The following is a 14,527-nucleotide window of genomic DNA, read 5'->3' as shown; positions in this document are numbered from 1 at the left end:
ACTTGAGTCATGTGGCATAACCTCTGTCAGAGCTGTAAAAGAGTTCGACTCGGAGGCTTGTCCACCTGTGACCACTATACTTTAGCACACGGGTTGCAGACTGAGAGTTTCGCCTGTAGTTGATGAAAGGGTACAGTGATTTATTGAAATGTCTCTGTGCAGAGATAGATCTTTCTCCGTCTGTCTGTCTCTGACTCTCACAACTTCAGTCCTGTCTTAGCCTGTTGTTTCATGCACATTTAGAGCCACAGCAAAGATTGTCACAAGGACACTGGAAAACCCAATGCAGGTTGTGGGCTGCTAAGCATGAGTTGTGATTGCTTAGAGGAGATTTCAGAATTGGTTTAGCAATCAGCATTTGAATGAAGAACTATAGCTCTTTTTTCCTGTCATCTGGTACCGAGTTCTCGGCTGCGCTCCAGATTGCTTTTGGAACGAGGTTGTGTGTGTATTCGAATAAAAGGAAGTGTGTTTCTCTTTCCTTTCGTCAGTTGTCAGTATGTGCCCTTGAGGAAGCAGTGGAGAACAGACAGCGGGTTAAACACAGAAGTGTTTGCATGTCAGAAAGTGAAGGGTTTGCAGTGATGACAGATAGATCCCGACGTACATTTTGTTCTGTGACACAAACCTCAGATGTATTTTTCTGCAGTCTAAGAGGTCTGTTATTAGTCTGCTATATAAAGCATTTTCAAAGCTCATCTGAATGTCACTATTTTACTCGTTATTGGTTATGGCATACTATACAGTACAATTACTTTCATACCCCCCAAAAAACACTGCACTTTTGAACATCAAGGTTTCCACAAGGATTTTTCATGATGCTTGAAGACTTGTTATTATTATTATTATGAAGAACAATTAAAAAATCTAACTTTTTCTGATATGAAGAACCTTTCACCCCCGAGATCAGAATATTGTAGGTATTCATGGGTTTTACTTGATCTAGTAAGCAACCATCTAGGGCACACTAGCAACAACGTAGCACTAAAAAGCACTCAGGATACCTTATAAACTGCTTAGCAATGCTTTAAAACACTCACAATACCCTAGCATTATGATTTGTTATTTTAGTATGATTCTTTTGTTGTTGTTATTGTTGTTGTTGTTGTGATACTTAAATGTTGCATTATTATTTTAATATTGTTTGCTTTCAGAGACACATTTGTTGCTCGGTTCAGTCGGTGCATTCGTGGAAAGGAGGATCTGAGTGTTTCTGAGTCATCTAGAGCAATCCGAGAGGCCATTACTGACAGTCCTCTTCCATTCGCTCCCCGCTGCACTCACCACTAACTGCTGTCATCACGCCACTTTTCTAAGTGATACGATGTTTCTGTCCTATTGTGTGCAGAATTGAATGGCTTTTACTCAGACCTCTACTGACCCAGTTTGAGTGGTCATGTGGCATTAGGCTATTAGTATTGAGATGCTGTTATGAGTACGAGGCCTTCTTTTCATCCACAAACAATTCGTTTTTCACCACATGGAAAAACAGAAACCTGGATGGTTGGCCAGACTTCTGTGTTCCAAAGAAAGAAAAAGTCATAAAGGTTTAGATCGACATAGTGTAGCTAAATGATAACAAAGCTTCATTTTCAGATAAACTGTGCTTGCGTGATTGATTGATTGATGCCAACTCTTATCTGTGATATTGTGCATGTACAGTAGCAGTGAGATATTGCTGGTGCCTGTTCGGAGACATGAGTCATTCATCATGAGGACAGCAGGAGATTGATCACAGTAATGCACTGTCGCTGGGTTATTCGAGATTCATTCCCTCACAGTCACACTTCAGTACCCTTTAAACTGCATTAAGTAGGTTCACACTGTACTAGATATGCAGTACACATGTCTTACACTCTAGAAGTGTGTTTTAGGGTGAGTACAGGTATGTGTCTTGTCTGTTCTCACACCGCATTTCTTCGTGTTTATGTAATACCGTTTTACAACGTCAGGTGGCGCTTTGGATTGCCGCAAAATATATCCCACTCAAATTACCGATCCAGTTGCTTAGTGATATGAACATCTCTGTTTGTAATACTTTTTTAAGTCTGTCATATCCTTAGATTTGGATAGTTAAATCACCCTCGTAACACAATATAAGGCTTATTAAAATAATAATAATAATAATAATAATAACAATGTATCTTGAAAGTAAACATATTTTGTGTTTAGTTTTCATCTAAATTGGGTGAAAATGTATGCTTGAAACAACATTTAAAACTGTTGCATTTGGACATGGCCTAACATGTAATTCAAGATTTTTGCTTTGCATTCATCTTTTTCGAAAATATTTTCTTCTTGCATTTCTGATCAGGAAAAACAATTGTTGAAGCTGTTTAATCAAGGTTTTGAAAGAAGAGGGTGCAAATAAATGGAGAAAATGTTTTATTCAATATTTTAAGAGAATAACTGTGAAGAAACACTATTCGCAAAACCATTTCGAACATCTTGTTCATCATGCTGCATAAATCATTTTGTTAATTCCATTCATTCCATTTGCAAAAACATTTCAGTCAGTTTTCAGTTTTTGTCAAGTATCTGACCTTGCTGCTCACTCTGTTATTTAACGTTTTAACCCCATGCTTAGATTTCTCAACTGAGTTCAGTAGTCGCCAAGGCTGTGCCAGCTCCAGTAGCTTGTGTTCTGCACCTGGCCTCCCTGTTTTACACTTCAGTATTCAGCCAGGCTTTCACTGACCAGCAGGAGTTAGAGGTGAAACTTTGGACCTAGCAGAACAAAGAAACTAAAGCATGTCTGATGCTAAATAAAGAGCGTTTCCACATAATCACTGAGGTTTTGCAAGGCAATGAAAGACTGTTGGCTGTTTGCGAATGTACGCCTCTAAGACCAAGATCAGTATTCGCCAAGGAAACAAACCTTAAGCAAGTCAGTTCTTGCCCTTCTGCTCAGAGTACTATGCTCTGTTGTGACATTGCCACAGGCAAATAAACCTGTTTGACATACCAATGTGTTAAAGAGCTTTCAGAACTGAAAGTAACAGATGCAGTGCCCCCAAATAGCATTTGGACATTTTAGTTGCACACATAGATCTGATTGTCATTGCACTACATTGCCATCACAAGTATCACCGGCATTCAAATGTATACATTTTTTTTTTCTATTTAGGCTACTATAAATTATTTTTACTGTTTATATAGTATGTATACTATGCAGGTATAGTAAAATCATGATTCACTTTTTAAATAGTTAGGCTATTACTGTTTGCATGTTCATAGCATGTGTAGAATCTGCAAATATAACGCATATAAATGATAACTAGTATTAACGGTTGTTTGCTATAGCTATAGCTTGTCTCGTAATTAATTTTAATAATTGATACATTTATTTACAAGAATTTTTTGTTGTGTGCATGTAGCATAATCTGCAAAAATCACGCATAGACTATGAAAACCATAAATGTAATATTTCCCGCTGATTTATTATCGTAGCATGTGTCTCATAATACCGAGAATTATTTTGCAGTTGCACTTTTCCTGTATGTTACTGTGACACACATCTGTAATTGAACTCGTATAAGCCCGTGTTTCTCTCAAGACTGATCGGATTAGGATTCTGTTGACATGCGTAATTACGCATGGTAAAGAATGTACTACGCACGGGCGGGGCGGGGTCGCCTCCAGCTGCGGTGGTCCAAGGGGCTGATGCTGATGGATCCGGCTTGACAGAACAAGGTTATCCACCAGGAGAGAAACCGTCCATTTTCTTCATTCGCTCCTCACTCACAGCAGCAGCAGCAGCAGCGCCACCGGACTCCGCTTCTCCGCGCACAGCCGAGGCGCAGGACGAGTCCAGGCTGCCGCGCCCAACAGAACACGAGATGCGACCGACTCCTGCAGCTGGCTGGGATGCACAAGCAGAAACGCAAATGATGTCGTTTGGATGCAATCTCGTCTTTCTGGCACTTTAAGACAAGGAACGTCAAATAATCTAAAGGAGGTGGTTTTTATTTTCCGCACAACACCGGACTGGATGTAACAGGAAAAGTCATTTGCATGGATCTAATTAGCCTTTACTGATCGTTCGCGTGTGAACTTTTCCTTCTAACAATGTGAATCGAGGAAAACAGCGTGTGTTCTTTGCGATGCACCGCGCGAGAGTGTTTTTCTAACACCTTCAGCACACTGACTCGGCGAAGATGCAGATGCTGCTGCTTCTAAGAACGATCTTTTTCATTGCAGGCTGTCCACATGTTTTGTTGCACGGAGAAAACCGTAATGCACACACCAAAGAACCAGACGCTCTTAGGAGCCTTGGTGATGCCAAACCCAGTGCCACACACCCTGCGAGGCATCGAGCCGCAGGTACACCTGCCTTCAACATCAGACAGACTTCAGAAGACAGCAGTTACTTGTCTTCACATCTCTGGCTGCTTTTGGAGAGTGGAGGTAAGCGGTATGGACACAGACATCTCTTCTCGAACAGAACACATGCGGTCACAGAGAGTGCCACAAACCTACATAAGCGCTCTCAGCAACATAAAAGGAAAAAGTTGAACCCTGCTACCATGAGAACAGTAGGTGGACACATTAACTCTATAACAACAAGCAAGCGAGAAAGAAACCACAGACGCAAAAGAGGCACAAAGGAACACCACAAGAAAGTGTTTAAGAGCTTGAAAAGGGGCCAGAATAAAAGCGCTTCCCCATTGAAACCAGTTGAAACATATTATAACGCCCTGACATCCTCTTTATCCATGTGGGAACCGATGCCCAAGCCTCTCGCTCTCACCTCCACAGATTTCCCATTCGATCTCACCAGATATGCCGAGGTCCACACCAAACAGATAGATGACCCATGGGACGCCACGCCGATGACCCCTCCATACGCCGAGGATGAGGAGAGCGAATTCTTCCCCAATCCTTTCTACCCCGTCACTAGCGAGACGTATGGGGCATATGCAATCACCATCGTTTCCGTCCTCATTTTCGCCGTGGGAATAACGGGGAACATAGCAATAATGTGTGTGGTGTGCCATAACTACTACATGAGGAGCATCTCAAATGCTCTTCTGGCCAACCTGGCCATCTGGGACTTTGCACTGCTCTTGTTTTGCCTGCCACTCGTGGTGTTTCACGAACTCACAAAGACCTGGCTGCTGGGCCAGTTCACCTGTAAAGTCGTACCCTATATTGAGGTAATGGATTCCATGTTCATACACAACAGGTTTTAAATGTTCACTTGCATATTATGTGGGATGGGTACAAATCATCGTTTTGAATAATGGCATTTGAGCTTAAATAGAGTAAACCGCTAACAACTGTACATTTTGGCACTTTTTCACCAAAAAATGAAAATTTGTCGCCCTAATTTTAATATCTTCCTTCAGAGGAGGAGATATTGAAAAATGTCTCGGTGGTTTGTCTAAAAAAAAAAAATAAAAAATTTAAAAATTGTAATATAATAAACATTTGGATTACACATCTTTAACATTAAACCAATAAACTTAATATCAATCGTATATAAATTGCACCAGTAAGATTTCTGCACTCAAAAAATCATGGTTTGGCTTATTATTAATAATTTGCATCTATTTGATTTGATTTAAATCATCAGATTTTCAAAATGCATTTGTGCAAATTGCTTGGAATCTATGTGAATCTGTATCGTTTCCACTACGCCGGCGTTTTCGACTCTCAAAAACTGAGAATTTTGAAAACGCCACAGACCGCGTTTTAGTTCGAAAGCTCTGAGATTGTGTTTCAGTGTTAACGGACCAAAACAGACTTTTGAAAATGATGGCGTGGCTACCTACATTCACTCTGTGTATCCCTGAAAACCGTGTAAACAATAAGATCATGCTCATTACTGTACCCATAGATATGCTCCAAGCACCTAGACGCATCTGCCATTTAAATAATAGGGAATCTACATATACATATCTGTGGTTTTATCTGCATGATTGGTCATGTGACATGCATTTTCAGTTGTGTAGTGTAGACAGAGATGGTTTCTGAAACGCCAGTGTAGACGAGGATCTTTTCATTCTAAAATGCAGTTTTAAAACAAAAACTTCTAAATGTTTTTTTTTACAATGAAAACCAGTGTTGTGTGGACTCCAACCTTCTTTAAAATATCATCTTTTGTGTTCTTTTATATTGCAGTGATCTAGTTTTTAATGCAAGAGCAGTGTTAAGGTTTGCGTTTCTTGAGGGTGAGGTATTGAAACCATGGCATTGTGGGTAATTCGGTTTCATTTCGAGAGAGACGTCAGTGCTCCTTGCATGCAAAAGATCATCCACCCTGCCCTCAGGACACCTGCACTGACAGTCTGCTCTGACCTCCGTCCACTCTCGTCACATTCTGTGAGGTGCAACCATAAGCGCTTATTTGAGGTGAAATCTGCAGCAGCCCTCTGCCATCCAGATCTCCTCACCACACCCAGTTTCAGCAGAGCTCACTTTGCAATCCAAACACCATGCGTCTTTAGTGTTAAATAATGGTGGGCTCATTTTATGGCTTGAAACCTGTCCTGATGAAACTCACAAAAACATATTCCGATCATATTTTACCCTAAAATCAAATAGGGGAGAAGATTCTATTCTGCATGAAGTGAAATGCTTGAAGCCTGTTTCTAAGGTTTTTGTTATTTTTTTTTTACTGCATTACATTGCACTGCAAAAAATATTTTGCATGAAAATTAAGCATTTCCCCAATATATTTGTCCAGATTTTATTTTAATTCTCATTTGTATTTCTTATTAGATAATTTGTTTATGGAATACAAAAAGGCAGTGCTGTCATTTAATCTCACATTACGGTAGTGAGAAGATTTTCTTATATAATATGTACTGAATTGTCATGCAAACAATAATAATGCAAAACATCTTAGTGATAGTTCACCCAAAAATGAAAATGAGTGTAAGTTTCTTCTGTTGAACACAAAAGAAGATATATTGAAGACACGGCACCCATTGACTTCCATAATATGGAAAAAATACTGTCAAATAATACAATCAAATGTTTGGTTACCAATATTCTTCAAAATATCTTCTTTTGTGTTCATATTTTTTGCTCTGCCTTCTTATGTTCCTTAAAACAGACTTCATTTACAAAATATAATTGGGTGAAGTATCACTCAGACCACTTGTAGAACAACAAATGAAACTCTAAAGCACATTATGCCATCAGTCTTTGCACAATTTATAATACCACATGTATTGCAAGTAATGCTGTCCTTGCTATAGTGCAAACTTGACAAACAGTTTCATACAATCTCAGACAAAAAGGTACAAAAGCTAGCGCTGGATTGGTGCCTTCTAAAAAGGTTCACCTTGTAAGTACCTCAAAGATACATATTAGTATCCTAGTGGTACATATTAGTACCCTTTTCAAAGACTACGAGCCCAGTGGCAGCTTTTGTACCTTTTATTTCTGAGAGTGTAGACTTAAGCCTTCCTCCATTCAAGCAGATATGAGCTGTGCTTCTTTACACACAAAATAGCTGCCCAGGGGCGTTACCAAGATGGCCACCGACTGAACCGACTTTCCTTGAAAAGGCTTTGGGGAGATTCACCAATCCGTTTGCCTTAGAGAATTAGACTGTGATTGCTTTTGTGTGTATGAAGGGTGTGAGGGGTGTTTAGACTGGGTTTTGGAGGGAGAGGCGTGCAAATGTGGCATCCTGGTGGCACACAGCATGCCTTCTGTGATTGTATGGGACAGGCAGAGAGGGCCAGGAGGCTCGGCCTGACAATGGTGAAGCTGAATGAAAATGAGCCACTGTGCATGCGTGCATGTGCTGGTCCCTCCGGCTGCAGCGCAGCTATGAATGCTGATCGCCAGGGACTGCATGCAAGCTAAGTGCATGGAGAGTAAAGCCAGTCCTGAGGGCAAAGTGCTCCACAGGGAGAAAACGCCTCCGGCTCTATTACTCACACACACATGCATGCTGGAGCGTGATAGTTCATGTGAGCTGGGAGTCAGTCTGCATTCTGGGAGAAGGTCTTGTTGATGCTTTTGTTCAGACCTGACACTTTTCACGTTTGACGTCCCTTCACTGGTGGTCTCCTGCAGAGAGTATGTATTGTTGAGTTTTGCAGCACTGCAGGCAAGTTCAGCAAACGTCAGTTGAACTTATCTGATCATTGGGTTTGTTTTATCTGAGGTCTGACGTTTCTCGCTGCGATAGGTCAAGTGAATCCGAGTGCTGTGTGTCTGTGCCAGTGTTTTAACTCGACTTGTGTTTTGACTGGCCTTTAGGTTTTTGGATATTGCATCAGTCACAACACACTGATTTGCAGGAAGGCCTTGTTTCGTTTGAGCAAACATGCTGCAGAGGCGTATCTGACAGCTGTCGGATTTCAGGCTTCCTACAATTGTCTAAACAGCATATTAAAACATTCAGAACATTTTAGGTGCTGGAACCTAAAATGCATCATAGTGGTGAGATTTGATTTTGCAAACACTACTTAAAATATTTCCAGATTCTTTTTTTATTTATTTTATTTCATTTTAAAAACTGCTTGTACTTGTTTAAAATTTTAAAGATTTTATTTTATTTTATATTTAATTTTACTTTATTTTTCCATATATTCTCCAAACTGCTTGTACTTCATTTTATAGTATTTTATTTTATTTGAAGATATTGCATTTTATTTAATTTTATTGTTTGGATTCTTTACAGGTTTTTGTTTTTTCTATATTTTCTATTAGTAACTCACTTTGTGATTTTATCTTATATTTTATTTTACTTTATTTTATCAATTTTTCGGACTGCTTGTCTTGAGGTCACACAAGTTATTTTATTTTGTTTTGTTTTGTTTTTCTTTGGTTGAGATATCATTTGATTGTGTTTGATTTTATTAGATTTTTTTCTTGTAGGGTCAGAGGCATTTCATTTTATTTAACAGTGTTTGGAATGTTACAGCTTTTTGTTGGCTTTCTCTTCTATTATTAATCCAATTTGTGTTTGTGTTCGTGATCCAGGCTGTTAACTCCCCTTCTAATGCTCTGAATTTATGTAGCTGAATATGTATTTGTTTCATTCTGTGGTCATAATATATAACAATATTCCTGTAATAGCTTTTGCTTCCAGCTCACTCATGCCTCAGTGCATCTCATTTGTCAATAAGTAAGAATTATTGCCGTCCCTGCTGGCCGGTAGCCCAACAATGGCCTGCAGTCACCCTGTCTAAAAGCAGCCGTTAAACCAGATTAATAACCAGCACCTCCATCGTTCTGAAGAGCCTCTTAATCAGAGAATTAATGAGCCGTTAGTAAAGACCATTGCAGCCAACGCTATCATCACCTGCTGCTAGGAAACCTGTAAGCTAGAAAATGCCACCAAAAGCATGTGGATGTCAGATCAGACGGGGAGAGAGAGTCGTGGTCTGGAGAGTTTCCCAGAGTGTGAGGTCAGTGGAGACCACAGAGAGCTTAGATTTGATTACTGTGAAAGAAAGGCAGAAAGTGAGCTTCAGACCACATGATCACTTGAATCACATGTGGTCTGGACTCCATGTATATTTGCTTGCAGTCTTGTTCTCCCTTTGTCATTATTTGTCATTCAGTAGTATTCTACCTGTCAACATTTTTGATAATTCTTCATTTATATATATCAAAGTGTTTACACGTTGATTTGCTTGATTACTCCTTGCAGATTGCTTTTGGTTATTATTTTATTTATTTTTTGTTATAGATAAAGCCTGTTAAAAAAAAAACAATATTTTTCCACCTTTTGAAAATATTGAATGTGTTTTTCAATATATAAGTATTTTATTTATTTATTTGTAATCTTAAAGATTATTTAGTGTTTATAACTTGATTTTGTCAGATTTTGCCGAGGAGAAAAAGCACATATTTCTCCACCTTCTAACTTTTTTATCAGTCTCCTGTTTATGTTTATATTTCACTTTAATGGCAATGAAAAGAACATATTCATTGCTATTAACGTGAAATTACTGAACCTACACATAGGATATATAATTGCTCATATTTTCTTCAGAAAATGTACATAACAAAATGTACATATCCTTTTTTTTCTGTCAGAAACCAACCAAAAGCCATTCTAGATTCATTTTTTTAATGCAAGAAGCAAAATACAGTAAACAATCTACTGAAAATAAGTTGTAAACCAATAACTAATTCAGAGTTTTGAATTGATTCATTGAATCAGACAGATGATGAACTGATTCACAGAAATGAATAAAACTTACAAACTAATGCTATTTCGTGAAACCTCCTAATGCTCTTGCAAGGTTTACGGAGAGAAGACCAAAACTAGTTTCATGGCAGTCTTTCTGAAGCAGTATGGTCTGTGCAGTGCACAAGGAAACCCTGTATGCAGTCGGGTAGCATCACTTTCCCGACCTGGGGTGCGCTTCCTAAAAGCATAGTTGCTAACCTGTTAGCAACTTAGTTGGTTGGCAATGGGAAATTGTATTGCAACCAACTTAGTTAGCAACTATGGTTTTGGGAAACGCTCCCCTGCTCGTTCTGCGAGAATATTCCCATCCTACAAACCCATGCAGTAAACCGACGATCATTCAACATGCCGAGTGTCTAATGGTGCAGGATGGATGCATTTCACACCTATGGAAGTAATATAGCACCATTACAACATCTTAATGGACACAATGGTCCATAATGGATTCTGAACAGTCTGCTTTTGTCAAAATGATGAAGGATCTGAGCGATCTGCTTTGAGAGATGAAAGAGGCGGACTAGTTTTCATTTAGCCAGCGATGCACAACCGCACGAGCTTCGTTCCGCTAATTGTCTCCTCCTTGATGCTGATGTGCCTGATTGCTCTGTAATTATGATAATGAAGACAAACACTTAGTTGGCTCTTTCATTTGGGTTTGTATCATCTACTGGGACGCAGCGGCTCAAAACGCGGGCCAAGAAGCTCTCCAGTTGTCTCCCATTCATTTCAGTTGTTTCTTTTGTGTCGCTTCTGTAAATACACTTTCATTTCACCCAATTTATTGTGGCAATAGTTATACAAAACGTACCATTTCACAGTGGGAAGGGTGCATTGGGAGAGTTTTGGGGCCTGCTCTGTTCAGGCTGAATTAATTGCTGGGCCTGCAGGAGGTTGACTGTCTGTCACAATAATGCAGCAGATAAAGTCTGTTTGTTTCTCGTTCGGTGAACCTGCTGCTATGTGCTGAATGATTATTACGAGAGGGTTTCCAACTGTAGGATTGAGTTCAGCGATATGCCAGATATAATTCAGACTTTCCTTTCAAGCGGTTTGTTTATGCCACTGGCCTTACACCATTTACACTAGACACCTGACAAATAACACAGCTCTCAAGATATTGCAGACAGGGTTGTCATGAAAATACCAGAGAAATGTCATGGTTTTCAATGCCATTTCTTATACAGAAAACCACAAACTAAAGATTGTGTTACTAATTTAGCTATTGGTTAGCTACTTGGTTACTAATACCTCCTATAGATTGAATAGATATAATCTGTGTGTGTGTGTGTGTGTGTGTGTGTATAAAATCCATTGCAACACAATCCATAGAATTTAAAATATAACTTCTATTTTCGTCAAAAAATTATAATAAATTGGTAAAACTTTTTTCCATTATTTTTCTCATTAAATTTCTAAAAAGTACATTTTGTAATTCATTTTTAAATAGTAAAAAAAAGTAGTCTTTATTATAAATTGGATTTTTGAATATTTTGAATATTTTTACATTTTCTTTCATAATTTTTATGGGGTTTTATTTTTATTTTGTATTATTCTTTAATTTATTACTTATATATTATTTAGTTTAATATTTTTTCAACAATTTTTTAAAATAATTTTTTATATTTTTATTTGTAACTTTTTTTTAAAATGGTAAACGTTTACTTCACATAGGTTATTTTAAGTAGCTGCCAGAAGTTATTGAAATATGTTATAAATTAATTAAATTCATATAAACATATTAAATACATAAAATATTATTATAAAAACATTTACAGGGTTTTTATACAGAAAAATACAGGGTTCCCAAACCTTTTGATGAATTCATTTTTGATGATATTTTCAGTAATTATTTAGAAAAATTTGTGCATAACAAAAAAATACTATATAATATAAATTGCAAATATATATATATAGAAATTTGTGTTGTTTTTTCTTCTGAATTTTGCATTACCTGTGATTTCATGAATTTCCATGACTTATGCAGGCTTGGAATCAGTTTTTTTTTTCTTGACATTTTTTATTTAATTAAAAAAACAAAAAATTTTCATTATGATTTTGGTCGTGAAGCACTTTTGCCATCGTTTTTATAACCAAGCAGTGTTTGTGTCTGTATTTTTCCAGGTGGCGTCTCTCGGCGTGACCACCTTCACCCTCTGCGCGCTCTGCATCGACCGTTTCCGCGCCGCGACCAATGTGCAGATGTACTACGAGATGATTGAGAACTGCACCTCCACCGCCGCCAAGCTGGGTGTCATCTGGATCGGCGCCTTGCTCCTCGCCCTCCCCGAGCTCCTGATCCGCCAGCTGGTGTCAGAAAACGGCGACAGCACGGTGGACGAGCTAGCATCCGAACGCTGCCTGATCCGCATCTCCACGTCCCTTCCTGACACGCTGTACGTCCTGGGCCTGACCTACGAAGGCGCGCGTCTCTGGTGGTGCTTCGGCTGCTACTTCTGCCTGCCGACTCTCTTCACCATCGGCTGCTCGGTGGCCACTGCAAGGCGAATCCGTCGTGCTGAACGCGGCTGTGCCAGAGGCAACAAGAAACAAATCCGATTGGAAAGCCAAATGAACTGCACCGTGGTGGCGTTGGCTATCGTCTACGGCGCGTGTGTGGTTCCTGAGAACGTATGCAACATGGTTTCGGCGTACATGGCGGCCGGGGTCCCGCAGAGCACCATGGCGCTGTTGCATCTGCTCAGTCAGCTGCTGCTGTTCCTGCGCGCGGCCGTCACTCCGGTGCTGCTGCTGTGCCTCTGCAGACCCTTCGGCCGAGCCTTTCTGGAGTGCTGCTGCTGCTGCGGAGACGCCTGCGGGATCGCCGCTCATTCCTCAACCACGGCCAGCGACGACAACGAGCACGAGTGCACGACGGAGCTGGAGCTGTCGCCGTTCAGCACTATACGCCGGGAAATGTCCAACTACACGGCAACTGGATCCCACTGCTGAGGGAATGTGCGGGGATTCCAGTGCCTACTGTACTGTACAAGCACATGCTTTTGTTTTACTGTGTAAATACTTTGACCACAACCGGTGTGTTGCTCTTTTAAAGAAGGTAAAGTAGACTGAAAGTTACGTCAGTACTTTTTTTTTTGTATAATTGTCCTTAATATATATAAATATATATATAAATATACACTGAACTAGTGACTGCTTTAATTTTGGAGTTTTTTTGCACTGCCAAACACTTTAGCTTTCTCTTTACTCTGTTTCTGCACTTGCATCGCGTCTACACTGGAGGCGATCGAAACGGAGTCACTCCGCTTCATATTGAGTCTGGAAGTGTTGATTCACTTAAGATGCTCACCAATCACAGACTAGTCACATGTAGGTTTGTGGGTACGCTAAAGCTCAAATTTTAAAACTCTATTTGAATGTAAAATACAATTTTATTATTTAAATGTAATTTAAAATATTTTACTGATTTTAATTTATTAACTTTTTAATTTAACTTTTACTTTGATCAAATAATTGACATTATAGGTTGTATTTTTTTTATTTCAAATAACTGCCAAGACTTATTTAAATATAAAATGAATGAATGAAATTCACAGCAAAAATATGAGCATATTTGATATTGTTAATAAAATCATTGTGGTGAAGACAGAAAGGGAAATACAGGCTTCCCACATTTTTGTGACGGAATCAATTGCAACTATTTTTCAGTGATATTTCCAGGAATTTGTAATCATTTTGACATATATTGTAAAATCTAAGTTTTTCTTAATTTGTAGTTATTTTTCTTAATATATATATATATATATATATATATATATATATATATATATATATATATATATATATATATATATATATATATATATATAATTTTTTTTTTATTTAATGCAATTTTTTATTAGTTTCATTCATTCAATTTTTTTATTTAATGCAATTTATCTGTCATTTAATTTAATATTTACTATCATAAAAATATAAAATAAAAGTTATGGACTTTACATAGGTTATTTTTACATAGTTTCTTTATTCAGTATTCTATTAGTTTTTGTTGTTGTTGTTGTTGTTTTTTTACTAACTGCCAAAACGTTATTAAAATCTGCAATGTCTGAATGAGATTGTGAGATTGTAAAAAAAAAAAAAAAACATTTTTATATTTTTATTTAATACAGAGGCATTTTATTATTTTTTTTTTTTTTATTTTTTTTTTGCCTGCTAATGGATTTTTGTTCAAAATAACTAGAAATAATTATATTCAGTATTGAATTTTCTGTGATTTCCAATTACTTACATGTTTTATTCATTTCCCTGACTTTTCCAAGCTTTTCCAGATTTCCATGCTCGTGATAACACTGAAAATAAAGAACAGCTGAACTAAAGTTACATCACATCGCTTGAGTAAAGGAA

At 38.2% G+C, this 14,527-nt stretch overlaps 1 protein-coding gene across 1 annotated transcript; it reads left to right on the top strand.

Moving 5' to 3' along the window:
• Positions 1-3,612: 3,612 nt before the first annotated feature.
• On the top strand, positions 3,613-13,930 carry LOC127956277 (prosaposin receptor GPR37-like). The gene is made up of 2 exons (XM_052554112.1): positions 3,613-5,156; positions 12,287-13,930. Exons 1-2 carry the CDS (start codon positions 4,158-4,160, stop codon positions 13,112-13,114), a joined length of 1,827 nt encoding a protein of 608 aa, XP_052410072.1. The 5' UTR covers positions 3,613-4,157; the 3' UTR covers positions 13,115-13,930.
• The last annotated feature ends 597 nt before the right edge of the window (positions 13,931-14,527 follow it).

Source organism: Carassius gibelio, chromosome B4 (assembly GCF_023724105.1).
Source record: "Carassius gibelio isolate Cgi1373 ecotype wild population from Czech Republic chromosome B4, carGib1.2-hapl.c, whole genome shotgun sequence".
Lineage (NCBI taxonomy): Eukaryota > Metazoa > Chordata > Actinopteri > Cypriniformes > Cyprinidae > Carassius > Carassius gibelio.
The sequence above is the reverse complement of the archived record's forward strand: the minus strand, read 5'-3'. Positions and strand labels throughout refer to the sequence as shown.

Coding starts and splice junctions, on each gene's coding strand:
- LOC127956277 (XM_052554112.1), top strand. CDS start 4,158: ATGCAGATGCTGCTGCTTCTAAGAACGATCTTTTTCATTGCAGGCTGT. Junction 5,157..12,286: donor AAGTCGTACCCTATATTGAG/GTAATGGATTCC, acceptor GTATTTTTCCAG/GTGGCGTCTCTCGGCGTGAC.